Source organism: Lagopus leucura, unplaced genomic scaffold, assembly GCF_019238085.1.
Source record: "Lagopus leucura isolate 7727_CA_CO unplaced genomic scaffold, USGS_WTPT01 Super-Scaffold_100159, whole genome shotgun sequence".
Classification (NCBI taxonomy): Eukaryota; Metazoa; Chordata; class Aves; order Galliformes; family Phasianidae; genus Lagopus; species Lagopus leucura.
Window position 1 is genome coordinate 9,357,496 of NW_024962335.1, and position 22,460 is coordinate 9,379,955.

The 22,460-nt window shown below is 37.8% G+C and overlaps 1 protein-coding gene across 4 annotated transcripts in view; it reads left to right on the plus strand.

Annotated features, from left to right (window-relative positions):
* Positions 1–298: 298 nt before the first annotated feature.
* NR1H4 (nuclear receptor subfamily 1 group H member 4) overlaps positions 299–22,460 on the plus strand; it is a 39,595-nt gene continuing 17,433 nt past the window's right edge. The window contains exons 1-4 of one of the 4 annotated variants that reach the window (XM_042890036.1): positions 299–464; positions 6,273–6,410; positions 15,434–15,796; positions 21,352–21,504. In XM_042890036.1, coding sequence (XP_042745970.1) covers positions 6,326–6,410; positions 15,434–15,796; positions 21,352–21,504 — 601 coding nt within the window. In that variant the 5' untranslated portion in view covers positions 299–464; positions 6,273–6,325. Of the gene's footprint in view, positions 465–6,272; positions 6,411–10,894; positions 11,083–12,186; positions 12,310–15,433; positions 15,797–21,351; positions 21,505–22,460 lie in introns of those variants that run through there. The other 3 variants (XM_042890037.1, XM_042890038.1, XM_042890039.1) reach the window with 3 other exon arrangements.

The following is a 22,460-nucleotide window of genomic DNA, read 5'->3' on the forward strand; positions in this document are numbered from 1 at the left end:
TACTTGAAAATCAGATATATAACTTGGAATGCCATCTGAACTCCTCGACTGGAAAAGGAAAGGATGCTGAGATTGTCATAAAAATTTATGTGTGCAAGAAAAGTATTACAATTAACAGCATGGTACTATCTCTGCACTTTTTGAGCCAGCCTCCCCCACACATGAAGCCAGAGTATTAATGAGCTTCTCAGATCTCTGAGCTGATGGACAAGCTGGGATTCAAAATGTTTTAATACAGCCTGTGTTTAGAGAGTTTCGCAAAGAAAGAATTGTTAATGAGTAATCCTTGTCCATTAGGGCACAGAGCCAATGAGCCCAAGCTTTGATTCATTGTGTTATCACTACAGGCTTCTGCTAAACCTAAAAACAAAACAAAAATGTTCCTGTGTGAGAATCGTTAGGATACTGAACTGACTGCAGAACTGTCTTACATCCTGCCATCCACGATATTGCAGAAAAGGACAGTAAGTAGTAACTTCTTACATTGCTATATCTTGCTCTTATGTTGCACAGCATAAAAGCAGTTTTCTCACCAGAATTACTTAGAGGATGTTAATGAATTCTCGGTCAGGATAGAAGGAATTTTAAAAGAATAACAAGAGGGGAAGTAACTTTGTCTATAAAACTGATGCAACAACAGATATTCCCCTTGGGGGGGGGGGGGGAAGTTGAGATCATAAAAAAAAAACCGACATGGTTGGAATTTGTCATTAGAAAGCTGACTTTAGTGCCTTTGTGTTGGTTGAAAAAAGAGCTTAACTTTGACACTGCATCTTTCCTGAAATAACACAATCTCGTTAATTATGTGCCTCAGCTTTATGATTGCACTGATTTGTTTGATTTTTTTTTTTCATTTTAAGAAATGGAAAAGAATTGGTTAATGGAAAAATGGGAATAATCTACATAGGATGATCTAAAGGAGTAGTTATATTCATTTTATATAATTTCTCATTTAGACAGATTTGTGTATAGATACCGGGTGCGTCTTCTGAAGTCCAGAACTTCAGCACTTATAACTAGCATAAGCAAAAAGGAGTTTTGCATTTCAAGTGACTACTGTTAAAATCTTTAAATTTAAGAAAATGTCAGTTTACTTTGAATGCTCCTGCTAGCCTTATGCCTTCAAAATACTGCAAGAGCGGCACACATTTGACATATATTTCTTATTTTTACTGTTGTTGCTCATGTTACAGAGAGCTCAGAGCCCCCAGTTGGCTATATGGGAGCTCAAAAACAGGTTAGGAAAGGAAGCATGGCTGCTGAGACAGGAAAAAGGTGCTGGAGAAAGGAAAAGTGCAAAGGAATGGTGTTCAGTTCAGCCCAGAGCCAGTCCGAAGTGCCCCACTCTTTGAAGTCAACCTGCCTATGTTCAGAAATGGCATCAAGTCTTTTGGCTGAGCTTTCACTTCTACATGTGATTTGTCCCTTCAAAATAAGCAGTATGAATATCTCGTGTTTTATCTGTGCACTGTATCTCTTTAATTCCTTTGATTTTGAACATCATACTAAAACCAGACAGCCACACAGAGTAAATTTCAACCAAACGCATTTCTAAAACTTGCTTGTATTTTTGCTTATGTTCTGCGTCAGTTGCTGCATAGCTGCCCATGGTGCCATGCATGCCATGGTGATCTGGCAGTGAAAGGCTAGAAGCGAGGAGTGTGAATCTTCCTCATGCTTTCATGTCTTTGATATACTTTAAAGAGAACAGGCAGGCACATAGAAAGACTTTCATAAAAGCGAGGCTTTGTGTTGAATATTCTATAAAAACGCTACGAGGCAAGATCAAAAGCTTGTGATCTAGATGGGAACCTTTCCATTGATGTTAACAGTGTTCGGATCAGGCCATGGATTAACTGAAACTTCTCTGAGAACTGGTGGCCACATGTGTGAAGAATAGGAAAATTATTACAGGGCAGAAAGAAGGAAAAGTTTTACTAATATTTGTGAATTTTTTTGCCGGTACTTTGACATAGCTTCCTTGACTAAGATATTGAAACAGATTAAGTCAATCTTCTGAAGGTAATTAGAGTTTTAAGGAGGTTTTCTGATGATCAAACATATTTTTGCTTTAGCTGAAAGGATGAGCCTATGGTGCTTTTTACTTTCAGTGAGCCCAGTCAATTTTAACTTTAATTACTCCATAAAGAGGCTTGGTTTTGCTAACACAGAAGCCAGGGGAAGTTTCTGTATTGATGATAGAAGGCAAAGAGGCAGTTCATTGATAGCAGTACACAATAAAACTGAAAGACCCACATCTGTGTGCATGTGTGTGTGCATACACACATTTGTATACACTCAGCAGCACCTCTCATAAGAAGGCCAAATAAACATGCATACACGTATATGTTGTTCTTTCACTGTATAAATCTCAAATTTCTCACTTAAACATCAAATGCATAACCATGTATTGACTGTTTCAGTGTGTGCTAAAATTATGTAATTCAGAGCTCTTCGTACATAATTGGTGAAGATAAGTTCAAGAAATTGAGCATATGTTTTGCTGCATATATACTGAGCTTTTTCTTTACTGTCTTATTTTGCCCTGTGAAAATAATCTCAAAAGGTGGAGCAAATAGTTTTTGAATAAGCTTATCTAAAGTAATCATTTGAAACAAAGAGCTTCATTACTTGTTTCATGCCTCTTCATTTCTCTTTAAGGGCTCTATTTTGGAGAACAGTATTGATTTCCTATGCACTTATTGCCCTTATTTCAGCTTTTCCCTCATCTGATGATTTTTTTTGTTACACATCATGATGGAACATTGGTTAATTATGGTAAGATAGTTGAGGTTTTGGACTGATAAAGAAATCTGAATTAAGAGAGTGGTTGCTGATCCCCCTTCATAGACATGAAGTGCCTCTAGAATCTGTGATGACATAGTTTTATGTCACCAAAACAAATAAATGTCTTATCTTAGGAAAACAAAAATTCTGTTGAGAGGTTCTGTGCACAGGTGGTGCAGATGGCTCTGTATGTCTCCCCACCATGTCACCAGCAAGTAATGTACCTTCGTATGCCTGCTGAGTGGCATTGTATTGCCTGTCAGTGCCATGCTTCTGAAGTTGCTCCGTGAGAGTTGGAGCAAGCTGAGACCATGGCTGTTTAACTACAGGAATAGCCCCAGAGGATTAAGCTGAGAAGTGGCTAATGGTATGGTGTAAATCATGGAAACAGCTATTTGAAAGCAGAGAAGTCTGCCTCTGGGTCTGTGGCGCTTTGTGACATTGACTTATGCTGGTCTATCTGTACCATTTCCTAGAACTGAAAGAAGTGTGGAAGAAGTGGTGCTTAAATATCTCATATTGTGTCATTGATGTAAGCCTGAAAGCTGAAAATCATTAGCTGCTGCTTTTGAATTACTGATGAAATTAATTGGGTAAATCTAACAGGTTCACAGCAGGTTGTAGCTAGGAGCATTCTAAAGCAAAATATAAATCAGTATTTAATGAAGAGTTTGGCATTCAGGAAAATTTACAATAGCAAAGCTACATGTAATGGAAAAACAAATTTCTAGCCTTTTCAGTGGTGATCAAGCCTTATATATGACAAAAGTCCTAGTAAGATATGATCAATTTCTTTCATGAATTCCAGTAAATGGTCTACATCAGCTGAATATATTAAAGGAAATTATAGATAGGTAGATAGATATGCACTTACATATATAAAAAAAATGGGAACTCTAAAATCTTTATGAATATTTGACTGGAATTGAATCTGCCTAGGTCAAAATTAATGTGGGAGGAGGGGTGGAGTTACAAAACAAGTTACAAAAAAAGTAATGTCTGAGCATACAGGGAAGTTGTAGCAAATATGCCACAGATTTATCACAATGAACGAAGCACTGTTAATGGCATAATTTGTGTCTGTGTGTAAAGAATAACAGAGTCTAGGAACTCTGTCTTGAGTGATGTTATTCAATGATATGTTAAGAAAAGAATAATTGGATAGTCTTAAAGGAATAGTTCAAAGAGACTGTAAAAATGCAAATATCATTAGAGTATAACATGCAGCTTTCTTACCTTACATGCAGCACAGACTAGACAGATACAGGATAAATAGCATACAAGCTAAGGAACTGTGCATAAAAATTTTAACTGTATACCAAAATACTCAGTAAATAATGCCACAGGAATCTGTCTTTAAAATGTCCTGATATAACACCCCAAATCCTCTAAGAACATGAGGTACTACACTCTGCATGAATATATAGGAATTCACAATACCAATGCTGCTGTCAGCTGTAGTAGTGTTAGCTAGCTAGGTTTGCTGAGGAAACATGAGGCTTAACAGTAATAACAGAACATAATCTTCAAGTTTTGTTGCAGGGAAAGAGAGAATCTTGCATTGAACTGCATGGGTTGCACTCCTGTGGGCAGTAAGAAAACTATTGATGGGCTTGCATGTGAAGGCAAGGTGAAGATGGCCTCTTCTTTAGCAAGAAAATTCATAGAAAACTTCGGAATTCCTCTGAAGATGCCTCATTTTGGCATTTCTCTATGGCTTTCCGTTTTTTTTTCTCATTATTATAATTTTCCAGTCCTGACTTTGCTGCTCTCCTCTCCAATTGCAGGACCCTTAGGACAGGGCTGTAAGAGGAGCCTTCCTCCCTAGAGCCTGCCATGGGAAGTTCATGAGAAAATTACTGTATTGCTGCTGACTTCCCTTAGCAACCTCAGTGGACAGCCCCTTTTCTTGAGGGGTTTTGGCAATGGAAACCTTCCCCAGAAAACGTGACAGAGGTAGTGACGTGGCTGGAAGTGGATGTGAACCTGCTAGGATGGTTAGGCTGGTTGCTAAGCCCCATCCCAAGATACGTGGAGTTTTTTGGTGCTGCAAAACTGTTTCTGTGCTAGATTTGAGAATGAGTGTTTACATGTTATTTGCTGCAGGACCCGAATCTGGTCTGTGACACAAGTAGCTTTTGACATTTCTGAGTAAACTGTTTAAATTATCTGTGGGCAGACATTTAAGATGCATCGGTCTAATTAGAGGGCCTCTGTTTACGTTAAGAAAGAACTTAATGAATCCTTATGGACAAATCTGAATATAATTACACAGCGTGCTTGCTGGTCTCACAAGCTCCTTCCCAGTCTGTGGGGCTCTGGGGCCTCCTGCTGCACTCACGTTTTTGTCAGATGACTTCACTGCTGCTTGAGAAGCATGCAGAGCTCTCAGTGCATAGCAGGGCAAGCTCTAACTCTCAAGCAGCTTCAGTGAGTGGAAACACAGACTCAGGAACAGTCCCACGGGAATGAAATCAAAGAAAGAATTAAGATAGAATCTTTTTGGTGTCTGCATTGAGGCATTGGAACCTATGAGGCGTCCTGTGTGCGTTCTCTGACTGCTGACAGTCCTGCCCCACATGTAACCTTGAGCTGTTCCATCCCACACACGAATGAGCACAACCCCATTCTTGCTCCACCCAAACTGGCCAGACTTGGGCACAGGAGACTCTTGGCATAATTTCCTGCTGACTGTAGTGCTGCTATCGCTGTAGCCCCAACCTGACCAAGAGGCAGTGGTAGGCCTCTCACCTCCTAACAGCCTAGTGGTTGGAGTGGAAGGGAGAAAACCCTGCTGTTTTTCTGGGTTCAGCACTACTGGCAATCTCAGGAGGTGGCAGCTGTGTTTGATGACTAGGAAAGCCTGCCAGTGAGCAGGCACAAGCATCTCTCAGCTTCCCCAAGTGAGAAAGTTGTATGGCTGCTTAAGAGAGCAGGTGAGCTAGCGTGATTTTTAGATCTAGGATTTGCTTTCTGTTTTTGCCACCATTTATCTTCTTTAGGCAGTAATTACTGAAGGCAAGATAAAGAACCAGTCACTGGAAATTAAACTCAAGTTTCCTGACTTGGAGTCTTCTGACCTAAACCATAAGCTTGCACTTTCTCAGTAAGTGAAAACAAGGAAATGATCAAAGAGTGATGAAAAAAAATAATGGAAGCAACTACCATTCCCTGGGAGAGGGTCTGGGCAGCATTGCCCTCAGCAGGTCAGCTCAGTGCTTCAATCTGTGAATATCTGAATAAAACTGAGCATAAACTGCCATTGGTTTTAATTGAACAGCAGAAGGATGGCCAATAAGGTACAGCACAGCAAGGAAAAAACAAACTAGATGCAGCATTTTATTTGAAGGCTGAACTAGATATTGTATCTTCAATCCAAAGTTTGTAACAGTAAATATTGAAACAACCTCCTTGATCCTGCCTTGCCACAGGTACAAAAAATGAATTACCTTGTTTAAATATCCTTCTTGGTTTATATCTTTCAGGATCTCCTTTCAAACTGTCTTCTTAATTATATTCTTCCTGAACTGAAGAATAAATGGGATCTGAAATGAATTTAATAGGACATCCCCAGCTAGCTACCCCAGATGGATTTTCTCTAGCTGAAGGTCCTCATTTATTTGGTAAGTTGATTAATTAAGGATAGTTTGGTATCTTAACTTTGCTTAGAGACCTAAAAAAAAAGCACTGAAAACAAGTCAAAGCCAAGGATATGTGGTGGACGTGTGCCCACTTTCTTCAATCATCAGTCCCTATGGAAAGAACAAATAATGAGTCTGTAGTGTTTTGTCATTTAATTCTGCATTCTGCCATCAACGCTAATAGCAGCACTTCTATATGATTATCTATTATAACACTTCTAATACCTGAAAGGCAGGGGGAAAAAAAAAAAGGCAGACCTGCATATGTAGGCTGGATGTTATCTTCATGTGGGTCATTCAAATCAGGTTAAACAAACATATTTTCAGTTAGTTTCAAATAAAAACTGCCATTTATTTGCATTGCCATACTATATGTATTTATGATAGTAATTTCATCTAAATTAAAACTGTGACCATTAAAAACTCATGCTAATAATGTTAATGCTAAAACAATGTATAATGCAGGTTGCAAAAATCCATCCTTGCTCCTCTTCCACTAGTTTTTTTGTTTTTTTTTTTTTCAAGGATAAACACAGTCTTGTTAATGAATGAAGAATTTTTGATCAATATTTTATGACCATGGGGAAGCTGTCTTCTGCTCAGAGAGAAAAAATAAATAAATAGAGAGAGAATAAGACAATTTTAAGCCTTTCTTTTGGCAGCATAGAAGGACTTCTGTTGAGAATCATTATACATTCAGAGCCTCACACATAATACAGATCCCACAGAAAGCTACAGCAATTCAGAAATTTCCTTTCCAAATAAGACCAAAATTTTGTCTTTTTGAGTGGTGGAAAACACTGCAATCATTTTGGTGTCTTCTATTTGAAAGAAGAGTAGCATTTTGGGCACAGAGGGACAAGAAGCCATTCCTGCTGCAGAGCACACAGAATCTGGGAGCATTTCCATGAACCAGGCCACCACCAGCAACGCAAACCCATACAACTAATCCAAAGCACTATTGCTAAAGATCAACACAAACATTTCGCTACTGTATGTTATTGTGCTATTTTTCTTTCCCTAAATTTGGTGGTTTTGTGGTTTTTTTGTTTGTTTGTTTGTTTTCTTTTCTTTTTTTTTTTTTTTTTTTTTTTTTTTTTTTTTTTTTTTAAGGGAAGAAATACTTTAGCGGGTGAAATGCTTTGCCAATAGTTTAAAAAGAAGTATACATAAAATTATTGGAACATTTCAGGCCATAATACTTACAGAAGAGGATGACATCCAAATTTAGGACACTCAATTTTATATTCATTCATTCCTTTAAAACTCCTGACAATTTGTGCTACTTCAGATTTTTTTTTTTTTCCAGGTTTTTCCTCTAACAGTTACTTTTTTTGCTAATTATTTTTCAAGAGGATCGGGTAGATTCAAAACACAAGAAAGTGTGTTAATAGAAAAGAGTTTTCCTCCACATTGAAATCACATTCAGAAATCTTCATGTCTTGGAAAGAGGAACTGCGTTTCCCATTATAGATATTCAGATCTCAGAGCTAAGGAGACTTAATTCAAACTGGCATTTCAGTAACAGAAAGAAATAATCTATTTTATGGGGCTCAATAGGGGTCCCACTAAAAAGGAGACTTAGCATTCCTGTTGTTTTAAGCTGACTTCCAGCTCTTTCTTTATGATCACTTGGTTCTGTTCTGTGCATTGTCACTCGACTAAGTCACAATATTGAGTTCTTCCTAAGTTAGATGTCTTCTGCTCTTAGAGCCCCCCAAAAATAGAAATAACAGCCAATTCTGTGCAGCAAGTTACTCATTGTGAAGATATGAATCTATCTATTCAGGATTCTTGTAGCAATTTGTTTCATCTCCTAGTTTTGTATTTGTAAGCTACTTGCATTTTTGGCATTCTGTTTTGGCAAGTAGAGACTTGTGTACCCAAGGAAACAGGAAGCAAATATTTCTCTTAAATGACATCTTTAGAATATACATTTCTTAAAGGAGTTCTCACACATTACAGCTTTGATGTCATATAAATGAGAAACTGTTGGCTGAAAAAAAACATCAGCCTTTATAAATAGTCTCACTTTTCAAAGATATGCACTCACATTCTGGAAAAAGGAATCCTTGAAAGTGTATTTTCTTCTCATTATGCTTCACTGGAACTTACAGAAGAGTGTTTGTAGATCTTCACAACTAAGTGCCTCTCTGAACATCAGCACTGGGTCCAGGTGTCTCAGAAGTGAGGCTGTAAATCTTGACTTGCTGGTGCTGTGAGCCTCATCACCATGGTAATTCCAAGGGCACTGCCCCCTGCCGCCTCAACACTTGTAGTCACAGTAGATTTCAGAACATCATAAAGGAAAAAAGGGTTTTCTACCTTTCAGGAGTTGGAAATTGTACATGGCTATTTTAACAGAGTATGCCTGTGGTAAATTGTCTCTTCGTGTCTTTGGAGTTGGCTTTAAGAGATATTTCATTTCTGTCATTATGAACCTCTGGTAAGAGGACTCAAAACAGGAAAGAGGAAGCGGGAAGCATCTTTAACCACAGCAAAATCCTCTCTCTTCCATCACCTGACAAACCTGCTTCTATTTTCCTATTCTATTTTCCTACCTCACTACTTACGTGATTTAGAAACTTTGTAGATCTCTTCAGAGAAAACATCTACTTGCAAAAGTGGCCAAAACCAGCTACATAAAGTGCACTCTATATAGCACCTGCATTGTAAGAGTAACTTTTTCTTCCTTGCAGCTCTGCTTTTCACAGTGAGGGAAAGGGACTCCTAATGACAAGAAATCCCTGGGGTGCCTGAGCCTGCATGGCACTTGTTCTTCTAAGATCCTTTTCTTCCTCAGATAAACTGTTCTTGTTTCACAAGCCTCTCTGAGTCAATTAGGGCCAGCTGTGTGAAGACTGACCCAACTTCACAACCTGAACTTAAAGAACGTGACAAAATGTATGCAGCAGACTTTTAACACAATAGCCCTATTCTATTTTCTGTCAACACACCTTAGGTAGGGGTCATTCATATGCAAGATGTCAAGTGTGACACTACAGCTGACACATAGATTGGTCACATACACTGATTTTTAAAATTTCTTGTAATGTAATATTAAAACATTACAAGGCAAGAAATGTTTTCCTAATTTTGCATACCCCCATTGGAAAAGGTGTGTAAGGTGAAAATCTGCATTTGACAAAACAATGAAAATGCCATTGGAAAGTGTTTTATCCTATCCTAGAACAGTACCTAAGATAAACTGAAGAGGCTCATTCAATTTTAGATAAATTTGTATTTCTTCTGGTTATGCCCATCTCCTTTTTTTTTCTTTTTTCTTTTTCTTTCTTTTTAACAGTAGTAGGATAAAGTGTCCAAACTGATTAAACACCTTCCAGATCATAAGATATGTTAAATAACTGTTTGTCCTCAGCACCACCTGGCCAGGGATGAAACATCTGGCTTCATCCTTATAGAGAAGATAATTAGGCCTGTAACAGACCCCTAGATCAAAAGGAAACAAAGCAACACAAATTAAAACAGAAAATCATGTATGTTTAATAATTATTGTGAGGAGAGCTAAAGCAAACCGAGTGGGATCTGAGGAAAAAAAACCCAAGAAATTAGAGGAGAAGTATGCAACTGAACAGGACTGAGAGTGAAGATTGCACCACAGAGCGAGGCAAAACCAAAATGCATGTATACTGCTTCCTCCTGTGCATTTTAGCCTGGAAATCTGACTGTTTTGTGAAATTACAGAGGAATCTAGCAGGAACCATTCCCAGAAAAGCTGCTTGGACAAGACTGCTGTAGATTTGGCTGGCTTTGCCCTACACTGTTCACTAACACTCTATCTCAGTGGGTTTTACACATCTTCACACCTTTGCTGCTATCAAATGATGGCATACAACACACTCTCCTGGCTTCAAGCAGACAACAGAACCCTCATGATTTTACAGATGATTTGAGCTGAAATGACACCTATTCAGTGATAATACCTGAGAGCCACAGGAAGGCTGCATGGGCCCAGAAGAGTGAGGTCAGCAACATGGACTACAAATTCAGCTGCATCCTACCTGTTCTTTAGAGAGTTAGCTTTACCCCTAAGCAACATAGAGAAGAATTGGCACTTGGCCTTGGGTCAAGGGCATCTTCCTGGCACTCTTCTATGTCATCATATAGATGTGTCCAGCAAGGCTAAGCACTCTGGCTTGTTTTGGAGAATACAAGCATTTCTGGGCTTAAAAAGCACCTGTTTATCCAGTCGATTAAAATGGGCTACTGAAGTGGTTAATCTATTGCAAAGAATCATCTGAGGTTGTTAAATCTTTACTGATGAATATTTTGCCATGAGTAAACTGTTATAGTTACTGAAAATTACACTGTCTAAGCTTTTTGGAGGCACCCCCTGACATGGAAAACAGATTTTATCCAGGTAAATTACCAGTGGATGCTGGCGTTGCTATTGTTTCAGGCATTTACTAACAAGTTTCTCTGTAATGAAGTTAATCAGTAAACGATATAACCTCTGGCCTGTATCACTCCTTTGTGAGTCTTAAAGAAAGTTCTCACTGTGAAAAAGGCAACGGGATATAGACAAAGCAAAAACTTCAAGGGAAAGAGGAAAGCAGAGAAAGAGAGAAAGAAGGACTGGATAACATAAGGACAGTATTTTGCTTCAAGATATGGTCTGACAGAAGACGCTGAGGTAGGATATCGCTATGCTCTTGTTTGGGTGTGTGTGTGATCTGAACTTGTATTCCTCACTGAAACCGTAGGGTGCTATGAGGTTGTTTAACTCAAGTGATCTTTAATATTCTGAAAAGAATTTGTTTGGAATCACATCAGGATTTCATTAATGGCTGTTCTAAGGTTTCCAATTACTTAATCCTGAAGTTTGTGCTGATTTCCATTGTGAATACCTTCGAGACTGCCAAAGGTTCCTATTGGAAACCTTCTTGTATTTTTGACCCTGTTAGTTTCATATTAATGGAATAATAACATTTTACCTTAAAATGTGACATCACTGTAATTTCTGTAATATTCTTAATCATAGAATCATAGAATCAACTTGTGTTATTCTTGAGTCTGGAACCTCAGTTTAAAACTACTAATTGAAAACACTTTCTTTAGTTCCTTCAAGGGAAATTCCTTTTCAATTCATCAAGTGCTTAAGCCTACATTAAAAATATTTTAATTTATATGCAAAATACTCAGAAACGAACTCAAAACTCTCTCATGTGTTTCAGTTGCGAGCAATGTTGTGGAAAAATATTTGCAAAATTCTGACTACATCCATATAAATGTTTCATGTTGTAAGCTTTCCTGGTTTTTGTAAAATATTTTCACTGCAGGTCACTTATTTGCAAAAGATAACCTAAAGGTCAACAACTGTAAGTAATCCACAGTTATGTGCATCTAAATAGTTTATAAAATTGTAAAAGGTAGTATTTCAGAAGGAAAAACAGATGTTTCAAAATAGCTAAGACTAAGCAAATAAAAAAAATGACTATATTCCAGTGAGTCCATTTCTGACTTCGCTTTCACTGCTTTTTACTACTTGACTCCAGTGATTTCAATGGCTGCCTCACAGTGCTTCACAGTGGCACAAGACCAGCTCATTGCAGACTTATTTCTTCTTATGTCTTGATAAAAGCATATGTGCATTCTGGTTAGCAAGATAAGATTAGGTGGTCTTTTTTTTTTTTTTTTTTGTGATAAGAAACTTCTTGTTTTAGATTTGCACGTACTTTGCAGAGCATAATTCTCAAAGTTGCTGTGATTTTAAAGGGTCATGCAAGACAGAGCAGCGCACTGTATGCTTCTGAGAGCAGAATCCCTGCAGCCTTTGTGAAAAGCTCTGTGCACACTGCTGGCTGAGGAACACTGCTCCAACCACATGTTTTGGATCAGGCCAAAGAAATTCTTCATCCTGGTAACTTCAAAGCAGTTGATTTCTGTTTCAACCTTCTCATTTTTAAAGAAAATATTTCAGATTAAAAGGACATTTCAACCAAAGAATGAGAGTTTCATTTTTAAATTGTCTTTCTGGAAGAACTCTACATTTTTAAACAAATATTTTTAGGAAAAATGTTAACTAGCTAATGTTTGTTTTGCAGTGTTTAATTCAAGCCTTATTGATGATTTTGTGGAATAATAATATTCAACAGAAGTTGTTGATCTGCTTTGGGTAAAGACATCTCAGCACAAGTCTGCTAATTTCTAAGGATGAAACAGAAGTTCCCACCAAAGCTCTTCAAACTAGACAAATCAGTTCAACTTAATAACAATAAAGCCTTAAGCTGAAGCATGAAAGCTTACACTGTAACTAAATATCCTTAAAAATCACTTTGGTCTCCATCAGTGAGCCATCTGCATACTTCCAGAATTTTAACTGCAAACTAGCTTTACAGAAAACAAGATTGTATTCTCTCGGTCTCTCTCTACCCTGTTCTCCCTCTTTCTTTCCACTGTTCTAACCATGAATAAGATTTAGCTGAAAGTCTTCATCTCTATTTCTTTTGTATTTTACATTATAGATTGATGGGTTTTGTGTCCTTCAGTAGTAGAATGCAGTTAATAATTATGGAGATTTCTGTAAACATCTGTAATGCAAACGCTACTTTAAATAAATGCTAGATGTTGTCTCAGCATTTGCTGCAGTTCTTTTGCAGCCCTGAGTTTTTAATAAGTCCAGAGATTATTTTCTTCTGTGGAAGGAATGTTGCCTTCCAAGCAGTTCAAGAGACTGAAAAAGAGCTTTTGTGGAATTTCCGGTAGATGGCACAAAGATAAAAATCAACAGTTTCTTCGTTTTCATTTTGGAATCTCCCTCTTTCCTTTAGGAAACTTAGTCAACAAAGTAATTCCTAACTAGGAAACAGCAGCTTAGGTTTCCATGGTGAACAGATTCCTTTCCAAACAGTCTGAATGATTTGTATAATGATTGTGTGTCTTGCCATTAAATTAACACTGCTTTTGTGCATAAAGTATTTTGAACAATCTCAAAGGGCAGCATTCCAACAAACTGGAAATAAAATTAAAGAAAGACCACCTACTCATTAAACCTGTAGTCGTGAGGCCTTTCCTTGCATTTGAATTTCATACTGAACAACAAAACTCAGCATTAAATCATTGCTGTTTTCAAGTTTCATACCTTCTGCAGCTGACAGGTATCACTGCAGTGACAGTTTAGTTTTGACTCACAAAGCTCTGACTTCATCTTCAGGCTCTTCTATAGAAGATGTCAATGCTTTCTCTCAAGAATCCAGAGGTCCATGTTATTTATTTGAAGGACATAAACATGGGCTTGAGGAGTACCTTCTGCTACGTACTACTGTAGTATGTGGGTCTTGGCATCTGCTGGAAGAAGAAAACGCGACAATACTGCTAGCAATAAATAACACCATCACTCTCTTTTAGGCTCGTCTTATTTTTCCAGACTTGTGTCTTTCTGTTTTTTCTTGAACTCAAACCTCTACATTTGCTATTGGCAAAGATGTGCTGTGGACAATACAGCATTCGGCCAAATCCAAGCCAGTTGCATCACTTTTGCAGCACGGTGAAGTAGAAGGGGCAGAAAGCTGCACAGCAAGCATGGGACCTTGAAAGTGAAGGAGTAATTGAAAAGCAAAGGTTAGTTTCTGTCACTAACCGAAGACAGACAAAGGAGAGAGAACAATCCCCTGCTACAGATTTTTCTTCCCAGCTGTCATTACAGAATGTTCCTTCTTCGCTATTAGCATTTCTTCACTGTTTCTGATTCCTCAGAAGTGAAGGAAACTTTCCAGGAATTGATTTTGTCAGAAAAAGTTTTTTTGAGTGCTTTAGAAGCACAGTTAAGTAATGGTCACCAACAAACTTTTATCTATGATTTCCTTGTAAACTCTGCTGTTGACTTCAGTAAGAGTGGGACTAGGCATCTCTCCAGTAACATACACTATTTTTATTGAATTATCTTCTTGGAATTAATGGAGGAGCAGTCTCAGTATTTTCATGAAATAGAAAGATGTGACTTTCCAACAAAAAGTATAGAATAATTTGCAAATAACTTTTTAATTAGCCTTTTCATCTGGTTGACTTGGGCTTCCTTTTACTTACATCATCTAAGGACTGTTAGATGTAATTTCACTTGTGTTACTGCAAAAAATGAGATCTAAACTGTATTCTGAATAAGACAAGCAGAATGTGAATCTGCAATTCAATGAACTAGGTAAGGTAGCCTCCAGGTACTTTGCTGATACCAACTTTACAAATTACTTTAACAGGAAATTATGCAATTCTTTTCATATCTCATTCACCATTACTAAGTTTGTTGTTGGCTCGAAGGTGAGTAGTGCAGAGTAGGGAGGTGTGTCCATGAGAAGTGGGCCAATGCTCTAAGTCCCATAGGCTTGTAGAGATTGGGAACTGGGCTGCAGGGGCTGACTCGGTGACCACTGTAGGCTGGCTGCTGGGAAGGTCCCATTTTTCCACTTACATCAGGAATATCTTCCCTACTTCTTCTTTGCAGTCTCACTGCCCCCTTTCAGACTCTTCCTGAAAGTTTATTTCATGTACTCAGTCACATAATTAAGTTTCTCTCTTGTCTTTCCCCAATGTAGCATTCCCTTCACAGTGTATTCATGCAGAATTATATAGAAATTAACACAATGTTTTGTGTCTTGATCTAGCTTTCATCAATACCATAGGATTTTTTAGTTTACTTGGATTTCTTTTGTTCTACTGCAAATCTTAATTCAGTTTACTAATTTATTTGTAGTATGATTACTCTTTCTCATAAATTGAACATTTATATTACTAGCTATGTGATATCTTTCAATTTTTTTTTATGTGAATGGCAGTGTGTGACATTCCACCACTAATAAAGGAGTATCTGAGAGTGGCTGATTTGAAAACACCTTTCAAGATGCACGCACAGACCATGCAGTCTTTGTGATTATGCCATATCATTTTTGAGATGGATGTCTGAGGAAGTGCAAAATTTTCTGATAATTGTCTTTTCACAGTGTAATAATCTGTGTTTTGGATTTCTTCTTTGTTTGTTTGTTATTTTCCAGGTATCCTTTCAGAGCCAATGAGTTCTCCAGTGCAAGAAGCAGACGTTTCTCCTTATGCACAGTACAACAGTGTGCCATTTCCCCAAGTTCAGCCTCAGATTTCATCACCACCTTATTACTCCAACCTGGGCTTTTACCCTCCACAGCACGAGGAATGGTATTCCCCTGGGATGTATGAGCTTAGGAGAATACCCTCAGAGACCTTTTTCACAAGAGAGACAGAGATAATGGATATCCCTGCAGCTAAAAAGCCTAGACTGGGCCACTCCACGGGAAGAGTGAAAGGAGAAGAGCTCTGTGTGGTCTGTGGTGACAAAGCCTCTGGGTACCACTACAATGCTCTCACTTGTGAAGGATGCAAAGGTAAGATGAAATCAGTTACAGAATACTACTTGACTGTTAAGCATAGCAGTATTAGCTTCTCATTTTTTTCTTTATATTTTTTGTCCAAGTCATTAAGTATTGTAGAAAATTGCACTTGGTTTTGATATATATATTACTTTGGATTTTCCCCAAGAGAAATTGTCAACATCTTCCACCTATGAATCCATTTTCCCATGAATATAGAGCACAGTTGGCCAACCTGTAACTTTTGAGACATCATCAGGTTTCATTAAGCTGAAGATCAGCTTCCATGCAGTGCCTGGCAGTCTGGCTTCGCTGTCTCAGTGGCTATTGAACCCAGCCTGCTCCTATGGAAAGAGCCAAATTCATGGACACCCCTTAGGATCTATCTCTGTGCTAGGCTGCCCTAGAAATCAGCTGTGACTTCAGTCCATATGTAATACACATTGAAAGGAAGTGAAAGCTATCAACCCCCATCTCCAAACTGTTCCCAAAGAACCCCCTTCCTTCAGCTCCTAATGTATAAGCAGTGTGTCTTTAGGCTTGTGAAATGAATGAACTTTTCTAATTCCAGGTGTGTTTCTAGAAACAGCCTCTATCCCTAGAAAGAAAGCTTTTTCCAGTTGCATTTGCAGCCTAAATATCTTACTTCCTAGGGGAACAGTATTCACGAATCTGCAGGATAAAGGGGATATAGAAAATTATTGCCATTATTGAAGACATTATTGCCAGATATTTTAGCAGAGGAAACAAAAAGGATATATTGGTGGAACAACTATTGTACCTTAAGATGGTTACTCTGTGATGAGGCCAAGGTGCAAAGTAGGATGAAAAATCCCTCAGTTTTTCATCCTATTTTGTGAACAAATGTTTAATTAAGGTTTCTGTTCCATGGATAAAGGCTACAGTATGAATATAGATACTAATCTTAACGTGGACCTCACTGTCATTGAGGGTGGACTTTGAAGTACTTTTAGGTTTTGCTCTACCTCTTACAGATTCATTTCTGAGGACAAAACAGACCTCAGTAGTCTAACACTGTAAACACTGTAAATGCAATTAAAGGTCATACAGTTTATCTGAATAATTCCAATAAGTAAGAGATTGGTTTCTTTCTGCTTCCTGAGTATTCTCAAAGTAAAAATAAAATAAAATAATTAGCTTATACTAATGCTGTCTTTATGAACACAATTTATATTCAGGTTTAATGTGAAGATTTGAAATCATGATACGTTTATTTTGTTAGCTAGCTGTTCCTATTGTTTATTATTTCAGTTATGAAATGACTTAGTCTATTTTTCAAAGATTTATAATTAAAAATTCTGGAGTGTTTAAAAAATATCTATGGGAGTTAGTTAAAGATATCAGGTAAATACACAGGCAATATGTGTTCAACTCTACTGATTCGGTTTGAATCATTCTGCATAATTATAATTATACTACTTTATTGGGATAATTTATTTTATGTTTTCTCTCTATTTCATGATTGCAACATCAATTATGAGGAATAGTATCCTTGATCAAACATAGTAAAAGCTGAATTATTTAAAGACCATGCATTCAATTTCTACAATAAACTTGAGAGGCCATTAAAATAACAGCTGATTCAGGAAAAAGATGTGCTGAGGACAGTAATTCTCTTTTACAATGTGAAGAGGACATAGTCTTTTCTAGACCTCTGATCATCCTTCTGTCCCTGTGGAATTCTTCACGTTGCTATCTATTACCTCAAGACACATTGACCAAAACTGGGCTCGGTAAGACAGTTGCACTCTTATCAGTGTAGTAGGATTACTTCACACATCTCATATCTGAGCATGGCATTAACTCTTCTTTTCAGTGACAAGACTGCTAATTCATGCTCACTGAGTGTCCTGAATAATACACAGATCTCTTTCTGCAGGCCTGGTGCATACCCTGCAGTGCCCCTGCTTCAATGATGCTGTGGAGATTCTGATTCAAAGTTGGACACTTAGCAAATATTTATATGGGAGTCAGTTCTCTGTGATGAATATGTGAATTTTTTTACCATTATTACTTTATTGGATAGTGCATTCAGCAGCACTCCTCATTCTTCTTCCTTGAGTAGAACAATATTAAGATCTTATTTATCATCCCTCATGAGAATAGCAATCTGAAGATATGAATTGAATTATACATTTCTGTCTTATTTTTTTCAATACACGAACATCCTTTAAGAAATATTTATTAATTATTTAATATTTTACATATTATATAAAAGCAGATAAAACATTTGCCCTCATAGGATAGTTGCCTCTAGTATAAAAATAGAAATTAAAATTAAATAAGAGGATTTCTTGGGGTTTTTCTCACCTGTAACATGTCAGTTTTGAAGATACCACCTTATTACAATAATACTAGCATCACAATTATGGTCCTTAAAGGATAAGACACTCCATGAGCAACATTTCATTATAAGGACCACTGTACCGTGCTTTAAAGCCTGCTCCTCTAGAGGCCAATTCCCTGATAATCTTTGCAGGCAGATATCAAAGCTCCTAAAGGCATTTTTTAAAACAGCCAATAATTTTTAATTACACATCTTTGAAAATATACACTAAGCCATTTCGTAAGATAATAAACACTAGGAACAGCTTAACCTGCATAGTGGTCTTTGAAGGCCATTTTGAGATGCTGCAGAACAACTGTGATGCAGTATTGTGTTTGTTCAATGAAGACACTGAGCATGTTTGCAGAGAGAAAAGCTGGTTGTGAATTCCCCTTACGTAGAACGACACCAGTTTTGGCACTCTTCAAAGCATTTCTGATGATGCTTAATGATTCTTAGAGCCAGCATACTTCCTGTGAAATGAAGTGCTACTTTAATCATCACCTCAGATTCACACCCACCACGTGGGCATGGGAGGAGGGAACGCCACAGCATGTCCTGGTAGTCTGACAGAGTGGAGTTGTGCTTTGTTACCAACTGTGAACTTCAAAATCTGTTAGGTTGAGATGCTCGGAACAATTAGACACCAGGATGGCAAACAGAGATACTTACAAAGCTTTCATCTATGTTTTTAACAGCTATCTTCCTTCAGTGTTTATAATTTCCTTAGGAAAAATTAGGATTGATAACAGTAGAGCAACTGTAGTCTTAATTAATTATATTCATTACTGGCTGAGAGAAAAAAGCAAAATCAACATTTCCAGCTAACATGAGATTTTTGCAGTTTGGTAACATCAAATCAAAGTTAGACTGTGCCAGAAAAGCCTTCATCTTTTGGGAACTGCCCCTTCATTATTCTGACAGATGCCATTTCTCCGCATTTTTGTAAAAAGCCATCTGTTATAGGAGATTGTGCATAAAGTACTACAAGCAATGTAAGTTTATTTGGACTTATTAGTAAAGACAATGTATTAAAAAATTACCAAAATTTTTATTTCAAAATCTATTGTGAAGTCTGTTCGAGAAGAAAATGATTCACTTCATGATAGAACTGCAGTGAGAATAGGATTAAAACTACTTTCTGTAAAAAGCAAAACAAAACAATTTAATTTCTTATTCTATATAATTTTGCTTTTCCAAAAACTTTCTTTTAAGAGTAAGTATCTGAGTCCTATTAGCTTCTACCTTTTTGCATCCCTATTTTTGGATCCTTTCATATTCTTTCATGTTTTTTAAGTGCTTATTTACTAAGGCTCTTTTCCTGTGCTCCCTCGAGAGAAAGCAAACTAGCAGAGAATGTGAGGGAAAAATTGGACTTAAAGTGTCATAAATATTTGAACAGTGCTTTTTAATATTTACTACTAATTAATACTTATCACAAATTACAGGATTTAAATTTAACAAATAGTTGCCTTTAACTGACACTGAGAACCAACAGCTTAAATCCAGGCCTTTCTCTTCCTTCCCTGAGCATTAAACAGTAATGTATTAAACACAGTGCAAATGATGAATAAAAATAATGCCTAGGGCTGCAGAAGGTTCCAAGCAATCTGCATTTCAAAAGAGACTGATGCCAGTCAAATATATTTGTCTGAAAAGAAGTCAAGAATGAAAGCTATTTCAAGCAGGAAATAAAGCAGATTTAAAGAAACACTAAATTTTTTAGTGAGCAGAATAGTTTTACTCAAAGCTATGTACTCGTGCTTCAAAGAGATGACACAACTGTAGAAACTTGGGCCAAAATTGGGAAATTGTCATCTGACAATGGCAAAATCACCATGGCATATCATGTTATCTTGCTCAGATTCAGCAGCATATTATCCTAGCTCCACACATTCTGTGGATTCACATTCACGTTGTCTGTGGAAACACACAGACAAATCCTTCAATGTGCAAAAATTCAGAATCACATCTAAATTTGCCCTGCAATTTAAGTGTGGGAGACTGGATCTTATTTGGTGCATCTGGTATTGCATGCAAGTGCCAGGCCGGAAAACAATGGCATCTTTATTGTGCTGGCCAGGAGCAAGAAGAACGCAAAAGTTTGTGAATAGTTCTGCTTGCTGCAAATTTATGTAGAGTTCTAGTTTCAATTGCAGTATAAATCAGTGACGTATCAGGATAAGCTCCGAGAAGTCTACCTCAAAAGCCTGCCCTCAGGTGAGGAGGAGAATCAGCCTTCCCTGCTATGACAAAGGTAGTTAATTCCCTCTGCAGCTGATGCTAGATAGTCTGCCATATGAAGGATAACTTCAAAAGATTGTGATGGCACAGTGAGTCACACTAAAAATTCAGGAAACATTTAAGTCGTGATTGGCTGCAAAGACTCCAATGTTTTTGTTATGACTCTTACTGTAAAAAAATTCGTATCTTGAGCACTGCACCTTTTCTTCACCGTTCCTCTCACAGAGCTGTGCTAGGCAAAATCAAGTAGTAGATGAGTAGACTCATAGTAGATTACATATTGAGTCAAGTCCCTGTAGACTTCTGGGATGAGTTCTGGTTTGCAGTAACTGCTGTGCAACTTTTGTGTGAATCCAGCGATGGTATCAATTGAAGTGCTTGTGTAGTTGAAATAAGGTAAGTGCTTAGTTCACCAGGGGACAGTGTTTAGGGAAAGGGATCAAGGTATCCTGTTAACAGCTGAGGAGGCCTCACGTACAATGGGTGGATATGGTACAGCTTCTCTACTAGACCTGGAATGGGCAAGTAGACCAGTATGTGGAACTTCTGCAGCTCCCAAGAGCTGCAGGGAAGTATAACCAGTTATTCATCTCTCTTCCTGTGCTTTCTGTACCTCAAGAGACTTAACAGGCTGGTATTTTTTTCACTGGTATGTATGCTATCACTCCTATAGCAGGTACTCAGCCTGGCAGGTTTCAGATTTGGGTCTGAATTTTCTCAAGGTCAGCAGTTGCAGGGCCTTACTTGGGGCTAATTTCTAATGTGGATACATGATCTAACATGCTCATTTATTAAATTACACTATCTTGATACTATTCTCAATGCAAACAGCAAGAACTTAATCACCCAGGCACCAAAAGAAACCTGCAGTGTAGCAGAACCAGTGTAATTCGGAAAACCCTTATGGAGATGCTCTTCATCTTTGTTATTTGCTGCTTTGAGAGTTTTTTTTAATCTATGTCACTGTTGTGTTGTGCAGGGTTCTTCAGAAGAAGCATCACAAAAAATGCAGTGTACAAGTGTAAAAATGGAGGCAACTGTGAGATGGACATGTACATGAGGAGGAAGTGCCAAGAGTGCCGTCTAAGGAAATGCAAGCAAATGGGCATGTTGGCTGAATGTATGTATACAGGTATTTGCATCATACAGTTAGAGTGAGCAGAGAATGCACCAAATACTGCATTTGTTTAATTGAGCTGGTCTTAATAACAAACTTATAAAAGATACAGTCTGGAGTGTGGAAAGTGCAATAACGATGATGCTGTTACACTGTGCATCAAATCCCATTGAAAAGGCAAGCATGTTTGTAAGAAACAGGATTTGGTGGTCAGGGACACAGAGGTATAAGAGCTGAGCAAATGAAGGAAAAGTTGTCCTTCAGTAGGTGAGTGGGAGAAAAGTTGGTTGGGAGAAGCAAGTCTCTGTCAGTGAGCAGTATGCAGTGCTATGGGAGGCAGAGCAGGATAAGCCCTGGTGCTTCCTCTTGTTCTTTCTCGTCCTCTCTCTGTCCAGTTCTTGCTAACCAAGTCCAAATGCTGGCATTCAAACAACACTGTTTTTCAGAAAAGAGGAAGACTGCCATGAGCAGGCAGTACCTGTGGACTTGCTAAGTGTACATTCCCAGACCCCACCCCAGCAATCAAGTTAAGACAGCTGAGGGCTGGCCCTTTTTTATAGTCTCATTTACTTTTTGAGTGGCACTGTGGATTTTCTTGCCCTCATATAGACACATAGGTAGGACTGGATCCAGAGATGAAGCAGATGGACTTTAACAATGTTTCATTTAAAGAGAATACTCTATTCAGGCTGACAGCTTATAAATTTCATTAAGCTTTACATTGGCCAACTTAGAACAGAGATGCTGAAGTGCAACTTTAAGCATTTTCAATAAAATATATTTCCAAGCCAGCTCCTGAAAATAGTCTGTAAATATCTGCTCTTCTGCCTTCTATGAACAGGGCAACAATTTATTTTTCTTGACGGCTCCAATCATTTTAGCATACACATATGTGTGAAACCAATTTGGGTTCATGCAGGAAATTAATCTACTTGGAATTTTTAATATACTTCCATCCCTCAATCTGATCA